Source organism: Jaculus jaculus, chromosome 13 (assembly GCF_020740685.1).
Source record: "Jaculus jaculus isolate mJacJac1 chromosome 13, mJacJac1.mat.Y.cur, whole genome shotgun sequence".
In the NCBI taxonomy this organism is placed as follows: domain Eukaryota; kingdom Metazoa; phylum Chordata; class Mammalia; order Rodentia; family Dipodidae; genus Jaculus; species Jaculus jaculus.
Window position 1 is genome coordinate 42,209,533 of NC_059114.1, and position 22,401 is coordinate 42,231,933.

At 41.3% G+C, this 22,401-nt stretch overlaps 1 protein-coding gene across 2 annotated transcripts in view; it reads right to left on the reverse strand.

Annotated features, from left to right (window-relative positions):
- Arhgap26 (Rho GTPase activating protein 26) overlaps nt 1-22,401 on the reverse strand; it is a 481,437-nt gene that overhangs the window by 167,307 nt on the left and 291,729 nt on the right. For both annotated transcript variants that reach the window (XM_045132425.1, XM_004664708.2), the window contains exons 15-17: nt 13,442-13,529; nt 11,681-11,739; nt 10,066-10,171 (exon numbers count right to left, since the gene is read on the reverse strand). In XM_045132425.1, the coding sequence (XP_044988360.1) occupies nt 10,066-10,171; nt 11,681-11,739; nt 13,442-13,529 (253 nt within the window). The remainder of the gene's footprint in view (nt 1-10,065; nt 10,172-11,680; nt 11,740-13,441; nt 13,530-22,401) is intronic.

Below are 22,401 nucleotides of genomic sequence, written 5' to 3' on the forward strand. Positions count from 1 at the left end.
ATGCCTAATTTTAATCAACTAATGATTTATTTTTACCCATTTTGTGTTCCTGTAAATGCACAAGAAGACTTTGTGACAGCCCCAAAATACCAAATATTGTGGGTTCCTTTACCACCCACTGAATCAAGAAAAACTGATTTATACATGCACTACAAAATTGAGAACACTATCACAGGATGCTGAACTCCTGGAAGAACAATGTTCCTGTATATAGGATGAAGCAGGAAAGTCTAATACTACATTCAAAACAGCTCACATTTCTCCCAACCTCAATGAACGAAACTGCAAAAGGGGAAAAGTTATCCACCTCAGGGGGATGAAGTTGCTTGTATGCACAGTCTTCTTGTAGACGAGATTTATATTCTCATACAAATTTTAGCAACTTGGAAAGAAATGCATGTGACAACTACACTTGGATAAACTGGGCACCAAGCAGGACAGATTTCACAGTATTTGGCGACATTTGATCCAGGGATGCATCTGAGAGGCCAAGAAACTGAGTCACACAGAAGGAGAGACAGACTCTCTGTCAAAGAAACATTTTGGAGACCACAGAGTGGAAATTTCCAGACCATGCAGACTAAGATTAAGTCTTCATGTTATAATTGTTGTCCCCCTCCAGGAAATTAAGTGTTATTAAACTACAGCAAAGACAGCTGCTTCTGAGATGAAATCATCCTGTGACATCAAGAAGTTCAACAGGAAAGAGGGGAGGAGGAAGGAAGAAGAGCCACCTAGCGTGGAAGTCAGCCCGCTCTGCCTGCTCTTAGGAGCAGGTGTTCAGCTCCACCAACAGTGAACCACGGACAGCTCTGAATCTTCACAGGGAAGTGTGAGGTTTGGACCTGAAACCAGATCTAACATCTTTTTTCACCCAGCTGGCCCTGGTCTGCCTCATCTTTTGCTAGGAAGGGTTAAGACACATAGCCCTTTGGCCTAGAAACACACAAAGTGCCAAGGGAAAAAGAAAGGGAAACAAAAATATACACATGAGTACACAGAAATCTCCCCATTGGAAGAAATGTGTGTGTATGCCTACGCTTTCCATATCCGGGCCTGAAGGTTTTGTTTACTGTAACAAAATTCTTCTAAGACCACCATTATGTGGACAATTCTAAGAGGGCAGACTCTACTACTGTCTTGCTTTAGGCTTCCCAGTGAGAAGAGACGGAAGTAAACAAAAGCTTATATAAGACTACTTTATAGGTGGGTTCTCAGTAAGCCTGAGGCAGAATGCTAGTTTCAAGAACCAGCAAGTTGAGATGGAGAGATGGCTCTACGGGTGAAGACAATTGCTGTGCAAGTGTGAAGACTTTAGTTTGGATCCCCAGAGCCTATGTAAAGCAGGACCTGACAGTACATATCCGTAACCCTAGTGAATCCACAGTGAGATGGGAGGTGAAGACAGGAGAACCCCCAGGAGCACATGGAACAGATAACCTGGTGTACAGAGTCAGGAAAAATAAGAGCCCCTACCTCAGAACAAGGTGGAACTCAAGGACTGATGTGTGACACTGGCTTCTGACTTCTGCACATGTGCGTGTACTGTGTCAGGTGTGCATACATGCCAAGACTTAAAAAACGAATCAACCCTTGCTTAAGCTCTTGTGCATAGTTTCAAACAGGCTACACAACACTCCTATCTTAGGACCCTCAGTTCCATCTCTCATTGGTTCCAGACTTTTCTGTCGAAGTTCTTTAACCTGGTTTTGGCACTGTAGGTATGTGAGTATCATTTTATAAAGGTGTGCTTCTGTGGGGTGAGGGTTAGTGTTATGAAGGTCAGACTACAAGGCATGGGTAGGAGGTTACAAGATATCAGGCTACTTTTGCACAGACTGAGTTAGAGGCCACACAGAACTGGTCAGAACTGGGCACTGCCATGGTAGGTGCAATATGGAAAAGAGAAGCAAGACAGGTAATGTCCTAATGTAAAAGTTTTTGATAAAATCATGACCACCTAAGCCTGAGAGTATATGTCAAGAGTAAAATGTTTGTCGAGAATTCTATCCCTAGTATCGCTTAAAAAAAAAAAAAAAGAAGAAGAAGAAGAGGAACCTCAAATAGACACAAATATACCACGTCTTTTGTTTTCCAGATAAGGACATTCAGGAATATAGAAGAGAACTCATACAAGGTTATGGGACAACAAGATGACTCTAGAAAAATCTTTACCAGTGTGCTCTTAGCACCTACATTTAGAAAATCTAGGGCTGGAGAGATGGCTTAGCGGTTAAGCGCTTGCCTGTGAAGCCTAAGGACCCCGGTTCGAGGCTCGGTTCCCCAGGTCCCACGTTAGCCAGATGCACAAGGGGGCGCACGCGTCTGGAGTTCGTTTGCAGAGGCCGGAAGCCCTGGTGCGCCCATTCTCTCTCTCTCCCTCTATCTAGCTTTCTCTCTGTCTCTGTCGCTCTCAAATAAATAAATAAAAAAGAAAAAAGAAAATCTAAGTACCTGTTAAGTAGACCTATGATGATCAGAGCCACAATGTGAGGAAATGGTGAAAAAACAGTCAGTATAAGAAAATAAGTGTCTTTGGGATGTCCATATAGCCCAGTTGCTAAAGTACTTGACTCACAAGAATGAGGACCTGAGTTGGTTCCCAGGACTCATGTAAAAATGCCAGGCATGGTGGTATGTGCCTATAATCCCAGTGCTGAGGAGGCACAGACTAGAGAATCCCTGGGGCTTGTCAGCCAGACAGTCTTGCCTAACTGGTGAACTCCAGGCCAATGAGAAACCTTGTCTCAAAAATGGTAGACACTGTTCCTAAGGATGGCACCCAATGTTTTTCTTTATCTTCTATATACATGTGACTGTGTGCATCCCTCCATGTGAGTAACACACACACACACACACACGAAAAAAAAAAAATAAATGAAGTGTCCCACAGGCTGGGGATGTACCTCCGATGACATGTGGTCCTGGGTTTGATCCACAGCACCACCTAAACGGAGTGTGCTGATGCATGCTTATAATCCCAGCATTTGGGAGGCAGAAGCAGAAAGATCAGAAATTCAAGGTCATTTTCAGCTACACAGAGGTTTAAAGCCAGCTTTCACTAGCAGGTAGAGTAGGGAGGAAGGAAGAAAGGAGAGCGAAGAGAGGGGAGCTAAGGGAAGGGAGTTCAGAATCAACCAGGGCTAGAGAAAAGAGCGGGTAAGGGAAGGGAATGACATTCAAAAAAGGAAGAGGGGAATCAGAAACAGGAAAGTCATTGAAAAAATAAATCCAAACAAAATTGAAACAACTCAAACAAACACACAGCCAAAGTCCTCCAAGACTGGGGAGGGCTAGTAGCCAAGCATTGCCCTCTGAGGAACAGTGCTCTGTGGGATGGGAAAGACATAATTCCTTGAATTCAGAAACTGCTGATTTTTCTTTGAAGAAAAAAAAAATGAAGTGAACTTTTATCTTCCTTTCAAAAGCCCTAGATGAGAAAAATTCTTGTGCTGAAAGTAAGTGAAGGTCTGGTTGGGAGGCTAAATAAGGGTTGAGTTCTGATTTCTTCTTCTGTATTCCCATTAATTTAAAGTGCTAAGTTGCCTGTCTGCTTTAAAATATGTGGTTGTCCTCTTTGCTGTGTCCCTTTAAATAGATTTTCCTTTGGCTCTGCCAAAAATAGCTGGAGAGGGTCCTTTGAGAATCCCATTCTTAGTCTTTAGGAAGAAAAAAAAAAAAAAAGAATTGCACTCTTTTCCCTGTCATGTAAGCATAAACGGACAGGGTAACAGCGTCTCCGGCGTCTTCTAGGGGCCTCCAACCTATCAAAAACAATAAAACTTTTAGGAAAAATAAAAAGCCAGTCAAGGCAATAATGCTTCTAGTCCACTATTGTTTGGTCATTTATGTAATCAACAAACACTTTGGGATACCGATAGGTAGGCTGGGGTAAAAAAACAAAATGTGTGCACCACGGCCAGGCAGAGAGGAGGCACAAGAACTGGGCCAAGCACAAGAGAACACAGGACTGTGGGGGACGACGGAAAACAGGAAAAGGCACAGCCTGGCGGACAGCATAGCTTCTACTCAGCTCTATCCAACTGTTAGGACAGACATACAAAGTTTTCAAGTAAAATCACCCCCTCTTAAAAATGTCGGAAACCTGTTTAGATTCTTAAAACAGCAGTGTGTGGGACAATACCACAAAACAACACTGATGGGCTACTCCAGCTAAAGGCCCATTTGAAACTTCTAGATAGATAAGAAACAAATGCAAAGAGAGACATACTGGCCATCCCCTGGGAGCTTCTGATCTAGTAGAAATGAGACACACACCTGGTAAACTGTGCCATGGGCAGAAAGTGATACATGCAAAACTGACGGAGTTCAGGAAAGCGAGCGAGCCTTGAAGCAGGAAATGAGCCTGAAGGCAGTAGCATGAGAGCTGAGCCAAAGCTAGAATGAAGTAGTCTTTGGCAGGCAGGGGCTAGGGAGCAGCAGTTCTGGAAAGAAGAAAATGAACTGCCAAATGTGAAAATACGGAGTAGGGAAGATGCTTGATAAATGACCAAGAGACTAGTTACATTTCAGCTCAGCATCTTCGTGTGGCACACACAGGGAGGCACATATAATCATGAGACATAGGACGAGATTCCAAATTCTGAAAGGGCTTGGTTCAGATATGCTGAAGTCTGTATCCAGAGTTTTATCCAAGCACTCTTGAGACTGAGGAACGAAGGATATAAAGTTTGAGGCCATCCTGGGATACACAGTGAGATCCTGTCTCAGAAAACCAAATGCAAAATAAATAAATCACCAGAACTACCATTGCAGGGTGAGATTCCATGAGAAAAAAGCCAAACAGAACTAGAAACTATTACGTGGATCCTGGAGGGTATCAGGCCACGTTGCCAGTGGCCCAACAGCCATGCTATCCACACTAGCAGCAACAGCTACTAGAGAGAACAAAGGTTTGGAAATGAAGGGTGTTTAACTGAGGGACATTAACCAGAAATGCTTATAGGGGCTTCCATCCTGAAAGTGACTGCCTCAGAAATACTGTTCGTAGTAACTGTGCTTTGTGACGTTCCATGGCCATTTTGTTTGGACCAGTGTTGATGACAAAGAAATCACTAGCTTAGTTGATCACTAAATTAAATCTTATCTCCTTAGACTTATGACAGAGGAAGAAAACCTTATTAACACGTGTTAATTTCAAGTATCAGTGCCAAAATGCCTTGATTTTGACACTTCAAGAACTTTAAGGTATACCACTTAACCAGTAGAGGCCATCCTCTAGAGAGCCAAGGCCTAGCCATGGCTTTCGTTATAATCATAAGCATCTGTACATGAAGTCAACTCACTGTTTTTAGATCATGAAATTTATATGAATACATCTTCTTGATTTGCAGAGGTGGCTGCAAGTACTCAGACTTTAGTCACAAAAATGGGGGGCAGGGGGAGAAGAGAAGCAACTAGGATCCTTAGTGACTTCTGCTAGTAGAGTCTGTATCTTTCGAGAAGGTCTGACTTCTATGCCAAGCATTTGCCTTACACTATTCTTTCATGGTCCCTGCAACTGACAGTGTTTTCCTTTCTGGAAAATCTTAACATGAACCAGATGATCAGCACAAACATCAGATAATAGGGTAATAAAAATGACAACAGGAATGGGGGAAAAAAAGCAATGAGGCTAAAGTCAATTTTGCTTTCTCTATTACTGTCATTTATATTCCAACCTACCCCAATCTCATAATTTAATGCATATGTGTCCACACTGAAAAAAAAAAAACAGTCTTTTAGTCCCTTCTGTCCTGATTATGTTAGCGCACCATGCAAAGATCATTCATAAAACTTAATACTGTCTGTTGAATGTTATTTTACCAGAACTACTTGGAGCAGACATTGTGGGCTGCTTATAGGAAAATCTTTCATTCTGGTGTCCATGTCTCCCAAAAGCACCTTTAGGTCAATTCTGATTGCTGTAAAATAATTCTAGTGGGCCCTCTCTCCTTGTTGATGAGTGCTTTGAAGCAATGTGATGTGATGGAAAGTCTGCAGAGAACACCTGGGAAGCATTGTCCTAGCTCTTCGAGACTCAGTGAAGAACTAAGGCTCCTTCTACCCCAGGACAAGCACTAACGTGCAAGGACTGATGTAACATCGTATGACCTGAGAGGAGCTGGCCAACACAATGAGGCTCGCTGAGCAAAAACATGGAAATGACTTGAGTCCTCCCTGAGCCACGAAATTAAGTCTCAGGACGGGTATTGCGTGATGATGTAATAGATCCCTTATTAAGCTATTTGGAATTTGGTTTTCTGGCTCTCACAGCCCACAGCATCCTAACTGACACAGGACCATCTTGGAGAAGCAAGGTAGAGTTCTGTCCCTGTAACAAAGCCCTTAGTAACAAAGGCATAATTGTTCCAAAAAGGAAAAGAGTAAGATTTATTTCTCAATCACTATTTTGGGAAAACCATCTGTGAAAAGATATTTTGAATAGTGATTCTGATGCATGGAGAATTCTTTGAAATCCTCCTGCATAGCACAAACACTGTAATAAAGTTACAATGAGCCACTGGGAATGGTGTGTGTGGGGATATACAACATACTCAGAGTCATCATACTATGTAAACATCAGAAAACTACCATGAAATCAGCCTTTATTACTCATCTACTCTTATTTCCTTCTACAATTATAACAGGGAATTCTCTTTCTTATTCCTCTTAATTACCCCATCCCCACTGCCCACCTGAAGAAGACACAGAATTTCTACAGTTGATGGTAAACTCAGAAAACCTCTCAAAGAGGTACAATAATTTACACAAACATCCAAAGTTTAGCTGGACATGATTTTCTTCATAATTAAAAAGATTTTATATCTGAATTTTAAAACAAAGTCATGTGTTCACAGTTCATTATAATGCAAAGCAAAATTGCAAAATCTTGGGAAATCAAAACAAAATTTTTAGTGAATTTTATCATGAGAGTAAAATCTTTTGAACTTGAAGTTTTAAGCTCCTTCCATTACTAATACTCTCCTAAATTCCTACCCATATTTTCTTTAATATCATTTCTCTTTCCTAGAAAAGCCTTACACATGGTCCATTCTGTAGGTCAGTGGTTCTCAAAATACTGTTTTAATAATAGCTACCCAGCAGACAAACCAGAAATGCAGCTTCCAAGGCCAAGCAGATACTGGTCAACTTACAATGTGGCCTTAAAATGGCAGTATAAACAAGCACTCCTAGGTGTTTCTAACCATGCTCTGAGAACACAAGTCGCCAGATTGCATACCAAGTCCCAGGACCCCAACAGAAAACATCTAATCATCATAGTAGATTTAAGCTGGAACAACAAAAATATGTGCATACTTGTCTATAATTTCTGTTTCCTCTGAGGTCTGAAACAAACCCAACAACTCAAACTTGGACACATCCTGATAATCTCTGCTTTAGAGGTTAGGAGTTTTATCTTTTCCTTCCAAGTCTTTCCCCCTCCAAAAGTATTAATTCTTCCTTGGGATAAAATATATTCTTCCACCATAGCTGGAGATAATTAATTTTGGAAAATGTTTCCAACAAATATATTATAAAAAATACACAGCACATATCTGACTTTGAACCAGAAGGCTGAGATGCACGAGGCAAGCAGTAGGTAATGAGAGAAGTAAACACTGGGTTTTCCACTAGTCAGCCCTGAAACCCAAACTTAGGAAGGAAGCAGACCACTAAGTAAGTGGCCCAGAGAACAATAGCTCAGGCAGATCCTAGGGTAAGTAGGAACCTGAGAAAACTGAAATTAGACGAATCTCTTGTCGCAAGTTAACTTTTCCCTACTGCTGCATTTTAAAATAGGAACAGTAGTGTAAGACAGACTACAGTTTAAGTGGAATCTTAGAATTCCATCTGGGTGCCAGAGAATTTTTTGAGACCTAGATAAATATTCTTTACTAGATTCAGTAAACAATCCATCTGCACTCATCTCCCTTTTCAAATTTTCAGTCTGGAAGCTCTGCAGACCAAGGTCATGGCTCAGCTGAGTGTTGGAGTCTGTGTTTCCCATCACCAACTCCGACCAACTTTAAAGAAGGCATGAGAGCTCATCTATGTGAAGATTTCTTAATGATTACGTGAAAAAAATGCTATAAAACCAAAAAACAAACAAAACAATCCTCAAGTATTAAATGACTCAATTGTTCTGGAAATGCTATGGAATAAGTAACGTCAAGCAGCAAAACTGGTTGAAGTCATTTAGGCGGCGCAATATCTTTGCATATTCTACTTGGATTATGCCTTATGTTAGGAAAAAGGATGGGCCTAAATAAATGGAGGTGGAGAAGGAAAGGGTAGAAAAAGAGGGAGAATGAACCACCAAGAAATGAAAAGGCTCATCTGTCAAGATCAACCTACAAGATCCTGTTTTGTAATTTTAAACTTTTATTTCCCCCACTTTAAAAAAAAGTCTTAGCAAACCACAGGACAATTTATAAATAGCAAAAATTCAACACTGGCTCTGTTGGATCACCATTCGCTCTTGGTCTCTCTCTAGCCAATTAAGCTCTCATTCCAATTGCACAGCTTCAAAGGAACCACTACTTTCAGTGGTCCCTAAGCCTTCTTTTCTTGCTGCTTCCAGCAAGCCTTGCAGGCTCCTTAACACAGTGGCCACAAAGTACTGCAAGCATCCCACACCGACTGGGCTAAGTGTGCTCCTGGAACCTCCTCTGTTGCGGTTCTGCTTCAAATGTATGAAGTTCTGTAACCAGGATGGAAACCAGCTTTGGAGTGTGTGCAGAACAAGCACCAAATAATCCTCATGGAGTATTTGGAGCTACTTTCTAAGCCCAGTTCCCATTATTCAAGATACTTCATCACGACTCTTTTGACATTTTTTTGTGGAGGGTACTTTCCCTGCACACACCCATGTTCTCTGCAACACTACCTAATTGTTTCTGAATGTGCAGTTCTGATATGGCATCGCAGGAAGAAAGGAGTTGACCAATAATGGAAAATTCCTCGACTCTGCCCAGCTGTTCCTCACCAACCCACTGAACACTTTCATTTCTTCATAAGAGCCATGTAAATCTTTATGGTATACACATACTGTCTCTCCAAAGGGTACTATTAAGTGCTTGACAGGAGAGTGAAAATTAACCAACACAACATCCCTCAGATGAATATCAGCTCACCCCAGAGGATTGCACTACTGGGAGGAGCAAAGCTCTTGGGAAGGACCAGATTTACAATACATCGCCTCAGTGAATCTAAGGCTTAATGGCTTAGGCCTAAGGCTTGCACTCATTTGTTTCTGTTGCTCCAGTCTCCAATCAAGAACATTCCATCTAAGTCCATGAAAGGTCAGAACATAACATGCACGTAATGACTGACAGAGTGAGGGAGGTCAGCAAGGCCATTCCAAAATGGGTCAGGCAACAGTAAATACGTAACACTTCAAATCCACCACAACAGTGTAGGAGCTTCTAGCAGAAAAATCAAGCGTCCACTCAGTACATTGATTATTTTACATGAGAGGACATTTGCCAAAAATTAATTCCTTTGTTCTCTAGGCTTCTTCAAAGGCCTGAATCCATACAGCTGTTAAAGTCAATGAACCTACAGACAAAGAACATCCATTATCCATCCATCCTTGACACATGAGTAAAGTAAGGAATGGGCAGTTCTGTGGTTGGTCCAGCCATAGTAAAGTGGTTTGCTGGGAACAGTTGACCCTAGAATCCAGCCCTTCTTCCTCCAAATGCAACATTCTCATTTGTCCTCAAGCACCAACAGTACCTATAAGCCCTGAAAACTGTGGTAAGCCTAGAAGCAGGGATGACATACTCTGGCTTGTCCTTAATCATCACAAGAGCAAAATCCTCCTGAGAACTCTGCTTGGTGGCCTGGTGACATGGCCTTTCCCCAATCTCCTCGGCAAAGGCCATCTGGCATTTGCTGTGTTCCCTGCAGTTAACATTTCACACATTTCTTTCCTAAGCCTCCAGCCTACCTGATGCAATAGTGGGAGAGGAAAACACAAGCAGAACCAGGACTGGCTTTACTGAGAAGATAAGAACTTTCTGGGGTGAGGAAAGGGCCAACAGTGGGCCATATGCCTACTTTGCCAAATGGTTCATGAGCAGCTGCAGCATCTGCCGATTTTTCTCTGGGAGCCGATGAACAAGGCTGTGGATCTCAGAAACCCGGGTTTCTTGGTTTTCCAGCTCTGTGAATAAAGAGGAGAGGAAATATTTTATCAGTGTCATAGCTCAGCCACTTGACAAGACAAAATGGAGGGAGGGAAATCAAAGTCTGGGTGCTAGCAGAGGGAAGATTTCTCAAGGGTTTATGATCCTGTCTTGCATGTGCACTTATGATCAGTGTGACTAACTCTAAAAGTTCTTTTAATGATGCTTTCTGTATCAGGGTTCATCAAAATAATGACAGTTCAATTTAAGCCAAAGTGAAGACATGATGAAATGGAGCCCGTCAACTGCACACCCAGAACAGGAACAAACTCTGGAGCAGCTGGCTCCCTAGAGGGCTGAGTGCATTTCAAGGAAGGAAGGAACTTTATGCACTAGTCAAGTGATAAACACATGCTAAATGAACAACACTGCAATGGACTCAAGTTTCAAATAACGTGTTAAGATGCAGTAAAGAAATCCAAAGAAATGACCACTGGGCTCAAGTTATATATGTCAACTAGCCCAGTAGGAAGAAAGCAACAGCACATAAAATATTTTTATCTCCTTGCCATCCTGCAACGTATATTATAGCCTACCCATGTTCATTTGATTGAATATGGGTAAATGGCTTCATTTCTGTGGGAAATAGATTACTGGTACGTATCACACCTATTTATAGGACTGATGTGAGATTTAATTAGAGAATGACTGCTATGGGTTTGGAATTTCTCTCTGAAAGAAATCACATAAACACCATCTTAGCTCCCAGCCTTCTCCTACTTGCTTACGGGGACAACTTTGAATAGATAAGGTCACCAGAACATTAGGTACTACAAAACTAGGCCAGTAGTAGCTATCAAGAGTAAACAAACACTAAAGGCTAAGGGAAGAGATGCACAAGCTATGGGCATCATAATACCAGGAGTATTCCTGCCAGGTTTAAATCTGAGAGAGATTCTTCCTGCTTCATTACTGCATGCCTGCTCCACATAGATTCCAGTATACTTAGGGTAGCTTGAATCTAATCCCTATGTCCTTTAATACTAGTAACATGACACCAGAGACCAGGATGATATAGCTGAAGAATGGTTAGAACCTGTAAATGGAAGACATGATGGAAGGAGGACTGTGAAGTTATATAAATGGTGTCAACTTCAGGGAAGCCCTTTCCAATGCTCAAGTTAGGAAATGCTTGATGTCCTATTCATTCTGTTCAATGGGATGAGGGAGGGAGAGACACCTAAAAGTCAGAACTCCAATAATCCAAACTAGAAAGGTATGCTTGCTTTTCTCTCCTCTCTCCCTTTCCTTTCACTTCCCTGGCCCCCAGGAAAAACATTCCTGTGGATTCAAACTGGTAGGCCCTTCAGCACTGCTTCAGTTTCAGTTTTATTCTGCTTCAGTCTCTTTCTCATGAGCTTGTATGTAGGCACTTTACATGCATAATGGGATGGGTTAGGTAATACTTATATTGATATTCTCACTTTTTCTTGAAGTACAATAATCTATTCTCTTCCCCTTAAAAGTGCAACCAAAAGATGACTTACTGGCTGCTTTGATAAAGCTTCTTTGAAACTGATACATCATGAGTGGTCCTGGAAGCATTCTGGAACAAAAGGATATAGACTAGTCAGATTTGCAATAGGATGACCATATTCTTGCTAACCAGCACCTAAAGACTACCAAGCTTGGTGGCATTTCCCAAAGACAGTATCACGGAGAAAAAAGCAGACTGAATGTGGAAGTCCAGATTGAAAGGGCCAAAGATTTCCCCTGGAATTTCCATAATCATTCTCCCCTCTTTCTTCCCTTCCTTCTGTTTGCTCTTTCTCACCCCTTACTTCTCTTTTCCTTTCCCCTTTTCTTCTATCTTTCCCTCATTCTGATCCTCTCTAATTTTACAAAATGGCTGGGAACCACAAATGAGCTTTCTTCTAGAATCCAAATAATAGTCTCAATAGACTACTGATTATTTGTGGCTCAAATTTCATTATTGTTGGATCCCCTAGCCTAGCATCTCACTCCTGACTTCAATGGCCAATAATTGATAAACCTACCATCACCAATCCCTTGCCTGTGGCCTTCACCTCTGCTTTCCAGCCAAATGAATATTCACAGAACTTGTACAAAGGCTTATACAATTCATGTTGACACTTCACCTCTGCGGAAGGCTACATTCCACACAACTACAGAGATCCAACCCTTCAGTCCACCATCAGCTTCAATCTACTCGTGAGATGGAAATGCAAGCAGCATCTCAATAGTCCAAGGGAAGGCCACAGAGAGGCAAGACCATCGTACATAAAATTACTAGGAAGGGAGGGAGTCTCTCCAGGAAGGCAGTATTTCCTAACCAAATGAGAATAAGTACAAAGGAATTTTACCACCTTCTCATTTTAAAGGCCAATGTAAGCAAAACACTGCAAATATATAAAACTGACACATTAAATGGGAGCAGGTAATCATAAATTCTCAGTGCAATGCAATGTCTGAATTCTTGTTTTCTTTTTTGTTTTATTTATTTGCAGGGAAGGAGGAAGAGAAAGGGAATGGGCATGCTAGGGCCTCTCACGACTGATAATGAACTCTAGGTGTATTCACCACTTCGTGCATCTGGCTTTACATGGGTGTTGGGAAATCAAATGGGGGTCATCAGGTTTTCCAAGCAAGCACCTTTAACCAGTGAGTAATCTCTCCAGCCCCAGTTCTTGTTTTCTTAACAGGTTATTTAGAGAAGGTAGAAGGCCATAGTTTGGTTTCTTCTCAAGGCTAACTATCCTGGGCAGTGCAAATTAGTTCAGTTGGTAAAGTGTTTTCTTGGCAAGTGTGAGGACCTGAGTTGAATTCTTAGCTCTGGACACAGTTGTATGCATTTGGAATCCCAAGACTGAGGAGGCAGATACTAGTGGATCCTGACATTCACTGGGCAGCCAGTCGAGCCTAACTAATAAGCTCCAGACCAATGCTCAAATATAGACCTAAGTGAACATGTGCATTTGTGTGTACTCACACATGAAGGAACACACAAATTTTTAAAAATGGGGCAATTATCCTCATAGTTCTCATTCAGAACAAAGCAAACCTTTGCATGTGTTGAACATGTCTAGGGTATGTAAGTTAGTCATAGAATCATTGCACAATGAAAGCCCCATCAGTCGGACCAGCTGAACTAAATGCACCTACACAGGAGATGTTTGCATATCTCAAACACCCACCCAGCAGCTCTTAGAAGGCTGCGAATCAAGCTGCCTTTTTCCCACCTGTGTGTTCAGTAGCTGGCCCGCTGCTTACAAGTGGAAATTCCCTACCTCAGGTAAGTCTTCAGAGCACTTGTGATGGTCTTTATCTCCCACTCCGCACAGATATCAGTTTCTGTCTCAGAAGCTGTTTTGGGGTCTAAAATAAATAAAATACAATCACAAATCATAACGTACAACAAAACTAATAATCAAAAAGTCATTCAACCTTGTTAGTAACTACAGAAATGAAAATTAAAGCAGAATTGATATTTTTTGCCCATAGTGTCATGGAAATGTTTAAAAATCCAAGTATCAGGACTGCAGAGACTGTTCAGCGGTTTAGGCACTTGCCTGCAAAGCATAAGGACTCATGTTTGACTCTCCAAGTCCCATGTAAGCCAGATGTGCAGTGACACAAGGGCACACGGTCACACATGGGCACATGCATCTGCGGTTTGATTTCAGTGGCTGAAGGCCCTGACACACCAATTCTCTCTCCCTCCCCTGCCCACCATAAAAAAAATCCAAGTAACAATTCTTGGAAGAACATGGAGAAGCTGGCCTTCTTCTAAACTGTGAGAAGGAGTAGAGATAAAGGCAACAGTGTGAAAAGCAACTTAGCAATATGAAGCAATACATGTCTTAAAATGTCTAGACCCTCTGAACCAGTCATCCTGTTTCTCACAATCTCTCCTCAGGAACTAAGACAAGGCAGGGCAAAGTCACACATCCCTGATGTGTTCAACACATGCACTTCTTTATGATAGTGGGAAAAGCATAAGAAGGAGATGATTTAAAGGTCTGGGCACTGAAGAATGGTTAAGTGCATTACAAGAAAACCTCCCTGATGGACTATTATGTTGGCAGTGACATGACACCAATGACTGTATTACAATGGAAAATGTATTATGTAATGTCAAGTAAAAAAAATATATCAAAGTTAGTGAGAAACTCAAACAAAAGGTTGAAAGGAAACAACTCTAAAGTTAAAAGTCATGGTTGGTTCAAGTGATGAGATTGTGGTTTTTATATTTTCTAAGCTATGTATGATTGAATGCCATTATTTAAATATTAACTTAAGCCCAGATGTGCAATGAGTATCACCATAATTAGATTGCTTCCTGATTAGTTGAAGTTTCTTCTAGTGGAATTTTTTTTTTCTTGGAGAGAATGGGGGGGGTGGGGGTTTGGCATGCAAGGGGCTCAGCCACTGCTATCAAGTGCCAAACACTTGCGCCATCTAGTGGGCATGTGCAGCTTTATGGTTGCCTCACCTTTACTGCATCTGGCTAATGTGGGATCTGGAGAGCTGAACATGGGTTCTTAGGCTTTGCAGGCAAGCACCTTAACCATTAAGCAATCTCTCCAGCCCTTAAGTGGAATTTTAAGCAAATATATTTTAAGTGAATGTAATAGGGGAGGGAGAATTATTTTGGCCATCCTGAGCAGAAACATCTCACAAGTGGGTGAGAATAAGAGGCACAGGACAGAAGTATGAATGGCTTCACAGGCTGGGAGAACCCACTGTTAGTGGTAAGGTGCACCAGTTCACATATAAACAGACATGAGGGCAATGGTGTGTTGAGTAGACCTCAAGTTCCTCAGATAGTCTAAGGACCAGGATGTAACCAGCAGCTCCTATTCACATCCTCTTCTTTCTACACAGTGCCTTGTTCTCTGTTGGGGAGTTTCCCTTTTCTTACTCCTTCCAAGGGTGGTGAGTGAAAAGAGCAGATAGATCAAATGCAGGTTTCTGGGGTGCTGGTGATAGGTTAAGGAGAAAAGCTCAAGTGGTATGCCACTATAGTCACTTCCAACTCCAGAAGACAAGTTGCTGTTTACTGGGCTTGCATGTGATTATTTATGTAAATGCAAGACTCTGCATACAGCCTCAAAAAAAAAAAAAAAAAGCCCCCAATCCAAGCCAAAGACAGGAAAAAAAAAAAGAGACAGCAGGTCTTGATGACAGGGTTTCAGCCCTCAGGCTTACCCATGCCTGTTTAGTCAAGTGACCCCCAATATTCTGTCCCTTTGATCTCTTGCAAAGGTCCTAAAGTTCAGTAACTAGACTGGCCCAAGTTTCTTAATTGGTCACCAGAGAGGTCATTCACCTTTGACTAGATAGCCCTGACTCTCATTCTGTATCCTTCACAGCAATCAGGAAAGATGCCTACCCACTTCAGTTCTGGTTTTCTGATTTAATGTTTAAATGACATACCAGGTAAAGAGAGTGAGAGAGAAATTGGACTGTCTCCATCAACTAAGAGTTTCTGCTTATCAGACCAATTACCTTTCCACTGGGAAAGAAAAATGTCAATGTATCAGTGTCACCATGGTCACACTTCTGTCTATTGGAAAGGAACCCACTTTTATCCTAGAAGAAGGGGCTAAGAACTCATAAATAGCTTAAGGATCTAGCCTACAATTCTTAGGTAAGGGCACAACCCAATTGGGACTCTACTGTACACCACATTCTCTTAACATTTCCTTATAGCTGAAACAGACAGGGGGGCTCAGATCAGAACCTACATTGCTCCCAAAGGCACCAGTGTGATGTTTCCAGGTGGCCCTGGGCAGTAATGAAATCTTTCTTGTCTCATGAAACCAGGAAGAATCTGCAGAGCAGGAGTCTAGTTGTGAAGCCAGACAGGTAAATTTCATATAGTTATATTTCTTTTAAAAGTTCAAAAATATGATTTTCCTAAAGTCCCAAGTCTCTGCAGCTTTAATTCTTTACTGGTTTTATCATCTGAAACTCCCTGGTTCCTTCCTGTAGAAGCTCATGTATCCAAATACTGTGCTTAGCATGACCTTTTTCCCTCCATCTCCAAGACACATGGAGCGCTGCCACACTGCATGGTTTCTGGATGCTAGACAAATGTTACTGTACATTTTTCTGAGGAACACTCCAACTTCTACCCAAGAAGAGTGAACATGAGACTTCAGCAGCAGCAGTTGGCAGGTCTGAAGAGTTGTGAACTGTTCCATGAACCACATTTAGCAAACTAATGATTAGCTTCCCCTTATTGGGGCTCTGTAACCATAGGAATATTGCGTAACATCACAGGAGGAGTGTCAAATTACAGTCCGGCTAAAGGGCTTTTTATAGCGCTGATGAGGCAAGGCTCAGAACTTGAGCACGTCCATTTTAATTCATTTAATATCTGAACTAAATTGAATACAGCCTTCCAAGCTACCCCATTTCCAGAATGTGCAGCCAGTTTCCACACCTTCCTCTTGAGGCTCTTTTCACTTCACAGAAGTTTTCTTGTGCCATCCAAGTATGGGACTGAGACTTCATCTACCATTTTCTGTGGAACTCAGGCCATTTTTCCCTACCATGCTCCTTGACCACTGCAGAGCTTAGTAAAATAAACTAGAGGAACTTGCCTCCAGTTGCAGAAGATGATGGTTTATCTGTGGTTGTCAACTTGACAGGATTTAGTTACCATGAAAACAAATACTTGGCATATCTGTTAGGGATTTTCTAGATTAGATTCATTAAGGTGGTAGTGGATAGCACCATCCCACGAGATAAGTTTCTGGATGGTTAAAAAGAAAGACAGACAGACAGCCATTTAGGATGCATGGCTCTACTCTGCTCAATGTCAACTGACTGTGACCAGCGGCATCGATCTCCCGTCATCTTACTCTCCTGCCATGATGGAACTGTCAGCTATAATGAACCCTTCCCTCTTTAAACTGATTTGTCAGGTATTTTGTCCCAGCAACTAGAAGGTGAATGGGTAAAGCATTAGTGGGTGAAGTGGGTGAGTGGGTCTACACTTCCATCCAGTATCACATGAATTCAGAATATAAGGGACACACTGGACATACTTCACTGAGTGCATGTGCCACTATTAACTTCATGTCATCTTTTAACAGAAATTATGGCTGTTTCTTCTCTTCTCATTACAATGATATAAAATGCACTCTGAATATCTGTAGAAACAATTCCTTTGCTGAAAGTGACCTTTTGAAGGAAGAAGATGTTCATTTTTGATACATGCATCCGTGTGTGTACGACGTACGTAAGAGTAGAAGCACGCGCCACGGTGCCATGTGGAGAACACAGGACAACTTTGGAGTGTCGATCCACACTTTTCTCCTGTTTTGAAGCAGGACCTGTTGTTTTGGATCCTTGCTGCATTTGTCCAGGACCTTCTGGGAAATTCTCCTGTCTCTGCCTCCCACCTTGTCATAGATGTACTGGAATTTCAGAAGCTTATCATGACTTCCATTTTTTTTTTGGGGGGGGGGTTCGAGGTAGGGTCTCACTCTAGCCCAGGCTGACCTGAAATTCCCTATGGAGTCTCAGGGTGACCTCGAACTCACGGTGATCCTCCTACCTCTGCCTCCTGGTGCAGGGATTAAAGGCGTGCGCCACCACGCCCAGCTTGACTTCCACTTTTTTATGTGGTGTCTGGAGATCCAAACTCAGGCTTGTGTAGCAAGTACTTTATCCATGAAGCCATTGTCCAGCCCAATATTTTATTAGAAAAATAATTATTCAAACATATTTCAAAAATTTGAGTGATTCCTTCCCATATCCATAATAGCAATGTGCAGTCACAGACTTTGATAGTCACTGGTCAGGTAGGTTCTTAAAAACATTATCTCACTGCCCTTATTTTGTATTTTTTTAACAAGGAGGACAAATGCAAAATACTCTCCAGTATGTCAGTGTGTTTTTAAAATGAACTTTGAGGTGTAGACATCCTTTTATTTTAAGTGTACAGTTCCATAATTTTTGACAACTTTACAAGTTATGTAACTTGTAGTAATGTGACTACCACCATATCAAGATATCACCATCATGTCAAAAATAAAAACAAAAACAAAGTCCTCCCTTGTCCTCTAACCTCTCACTCCACCACCACCCCTGGCAACCACGTTCGCATAGCATAATGCTTTTGAAATCCATCCATGTTGTTACATGGGCCAGTAGTTTAATCCTTTTATTACTGAGAAGTATTCAATGTATGATATGCCATGACTTGTTTATCATTTCTCCAGATGATGGACATTCTGGTACTCTCCAGTTGTAGCTGTTACAAATAAAGTTCCTACAAGTATTTGCAAAAGTCTTTGTATGGACTGCATCTTCATCTTTGCTAATTACTGTATCTACAGTGGTCCTGGATCAAAAAACTTTGGAGTAAGTCATAGGATGAAACAGAAGAAACTGCCCAATTATCTTCTAAATATAAGTGTCACTTGCATCCCACACAGTATGTGAGAGTTCTACTTGCTAACGTCCTCTCAAGACATGATATGGCCAGTCATGTTCATTGTAGCTGTACTAGTGCACATGTAGTACTGGAGCACTATACTTTTCAAATGTTTATTTTTTAAAGTTTATTTACTTATTCATTCATTTATTTTGAGAAATATGTATATGTATGTATGTATACATGTATGTGCATGTGTGTGAATATATATACATATAAATATATGCATATATATATATATATATGCGCATATATATGGTTTTGTTTTTGGTTTTTCAAGCTAGGGTCTCACTCCAGCTCAGGCTGACCTGGAATTCACTATGTAGTCTCAGGGTAGCCTCGAACTCACAGTGACCCTCCTACCAAGTGCTGGGATTAAAGGCATGCACCACCACACCTGGCCTCAAATGTATATTTTTTAGTGACTATGATATTGGGTGCCTTTCAGGTACTTAATGTTATAGGTCATCTTAATATGTGTGTATGGTTATTTGTGCATTTTCTCCAGTGAATTTTTCAGAACTCTTTCTCCACTTCAAAAATTAGATTGAGGGGCTGGAGAGATGGCTTAGCGGTTAAGCACTTGCCTGTGAAGCCTAAGGACCCTGGCTCGAAGCTAGATCCCCCAGGACCCATGTTCGCCAGATGCACAAGGGGGCCCATGCATCTGGAGTTTGTTTGCATTGGCTGGAGGCCCTGGTGCACCCATGTTCTCTATCTGCCTCTTTCTCACTCTGTCTGTCATTTTCAAATAAATAAATAAAAATTAAAAAAAATAGATTGAGGGCTGGAAGGATGGCACAGTGCTAAATGTGCTTCTTGTGCAAACATGAGTGCCTGACAGAGCCTAATACTGCCCAAGTTCAAACTCCAGATCCCACATAAACATATAGGTGCAGCTACATGTCCTTGTAACCCCAGTCCCACAGGGAAGCAGAGACCCTAGAGTTTTGAAACCCCTTGTTGCAGTTACCTTCTCATTGCTGGGACAAAGCACCCAGCCAAAAACAGTAATAGGAGGAAAGTTTGTTTTGGCTTACAGTGTTAAGGTTCATGACAGTAAGGAGCAGAGGCTGGACATCACCTCTGCACACCAGGTAGGAAACAGTAGCAAAAGAGCCAAACTCTGGGAAGGAAGAGCTGGCTATAACACTACAAAACCTGCCCCAACAACAGACCTGCTCCAGGAAGGCCCCACCTCCCAAACTGCCATCAGCTAACGACCAAGCATTCAGAACATAGGAGTTTATTGGGGATACCTGATTCAAAGAACCATATCTCCAAGCTCTGTAGTTTAAAAAATAAATTTCAGGCAAAAAACAAAATCAATGAAGTAGGACCTGGAATTCCGCTCCAGCTATGGGACCCCCCCCCCCCATACACACTGCAGGCAAGCATATGAAGCACTGCAGGGGAACATGCTTGTACATACACCACACACCTATTACTTACATACGTATGTATCATGTGTGCATGCACAAAAACACATATACAGAAGCAAAAAATAGGTTGATTTTTATATTCAGATGTAACAATTTTATAATGTATTTTGGTTAAAATAATTTATCATATACATTTTTGTGATTATTAGCTGATCTTTATTTTTTTCCAAAAAATAATTTGAGTGAGGGGCTGTACTAGGGATTGAATTTTGGGCCTCACACATACTAGGTAAGCACCTGCCACTGAGCAACATCCTCAGTCCATTCTGTATTTATTAGAGTTTCAACAAGTTGCCAAAGCTTGCTTTTAACTTACTCTGGAGCCCAGACAGGCCTTGAGTTTGTCATATTCCTGCCTCAGCCTTCTAAGCAGCTGGGATTACAGGACTGTGTCGCTAGGCCCAGCTCTGAACAATACCTTTTTCTTTTATTTTTACTTATCTTTTATTTTGTGTGTGTGTGATATATTGCATAATAAGTGCAATATGTTTGTGTGTGAGTTCAGGAAATGTTGGGTGTCCATCCCTGCCTTTAATGCTGTTTGAGGCAATGACTCACTTGTCATTGCTCTATCCAGTTGGTCTATGAGCTTGCAGGAACTCCCCCATCTTCACCTTCCATCTTGCCACAGGAGGGATGAGATTGCAGATGCTTGCACTTCTGTGATTGAATTTATCTGGGCTCTGAAGATTCAAACTCATGTCATCATGCCTGAACAGCAAGTGCTTTATCTATTGGACCAAATCCTCAGCCATGAATAAAATTATTTTTAAAATGAAAGCTTCTTATTTGAATGAAATTTGATTTACTGTAGTTTTCATTTATAGCTCTTCATTTATTGTAGCTGTGGTAGTTTGAATCAGATATCTCCAATAAACTCATGTGTTCTGAATGCTTGGTTCCCCAGCTGATGTCAACTTTGGAGGTGGAGTCTTGAGGAGGAGATGGGCCACTGGGGTCTGACGTAGAAATTTATTAGTTTTCAGCTTGCCACTGTTAGGTCTTCTCACTCTCCTGCTGCTGTTTTGCTCCTGCTGTGGCAGAGGTGATTTCTAGTCTCTGCTCATGGCACACTTTCCTTTGCCACCATGATGCCTCTGTTCAAGACTATAAACCACAATAGAACCTTTCCTTCCATCAGCTGCTCTCAGTCACGTGTTTATCCCAGCAACACAAAGACAACTATAACACCAGCTGAAAAATCTCTTCAAAACCAAGGTCACAAAGATTTTTCTCCTAGTTTTTCTTCTACAAATTTTATAGTGTTAGTTCTTATGTTTAAGAATATGATCCAGTTAGACGTCTTTGAATCATTTTAAACCATGAAAAAATAAGTACAACAAGCAAGGGGAAAAATTTGAGCCAGCCACCTGCAAACAACATAGTGAATTCCAGGTTAGCCAACCAACCAAACAAGTAAAAGGAATATTATCCATTTCAAGTTAATTTTTGTCAAGTAGGTTTTGTTTTATGAGTTGTGACACCCCTGTGTTTGGTGCATAAAGATTTATGATTGTGATATCCTCCTGATGGATCGTCCCCTTGATATGTAGGAAGCAACCTTGTCTTTTTTGATTATTTTTGGTTTGAAGTCTATTTTATCCAATATTAGTATAGCTACGCCTGCATGTTTCTTATTCCCATTTGCTTGAAATATCATTTTCCACCCTTTCATCCTGAGGAAGTGTCTGTCTTTAGTGGTGAGGTGGGTTTCTTGGAGACAACAGATTGAGGGGTCTAGTTTTCTGATCCACCCTGTTAGCTCTTGATGGGTGAATTAAGGTCATTAATATTTTGGATAATGACTGACTGTGAGGTTTGATTTGATCCCTGCCATATTGTGTTGGTATATGTGGTTCGGTGTTTTCATGGACTTTGAAGTTTTCTGTGCCTTCTCTGAGTTTGGTTATTGTGATCTGCTTATTGTAGGCATTTGAGGTTGATTATTTGATTCTTCTGTGTGGAGAATTTCCTGAAATACTTCTGAAGGTTTGGTTCTGTGTTCATGTAATTGTAAAGCTGAGTTTTGTCATGGAAAGTTTTTCTTTCACCATCTCTTATGAGGGATACTTTTGATGCGTAGTTTGGGTTGGAAGCTATAGGTTCTTAAACTTTGCAGTGTTCCATTTCAGGTCCTTCTGGCTTTCAGGGTTTCCACTGAGAAGTCTGAAGTAATTCTGATGGGGTTACGTTTAAAAGTGATGTGCTATTTTTCTCTAACTGCTTTTAGGATTTTCTCTGTATTGTCAATGTTTAGAGTCTTCATGGAAATATGTCTTGGAGAGTTTCTCCTCTGGTCCGATCTGTTTGGAGTTCTGTTAGCTTCTTGTATCTTGATGGCCCTTTCTTTTGTGAG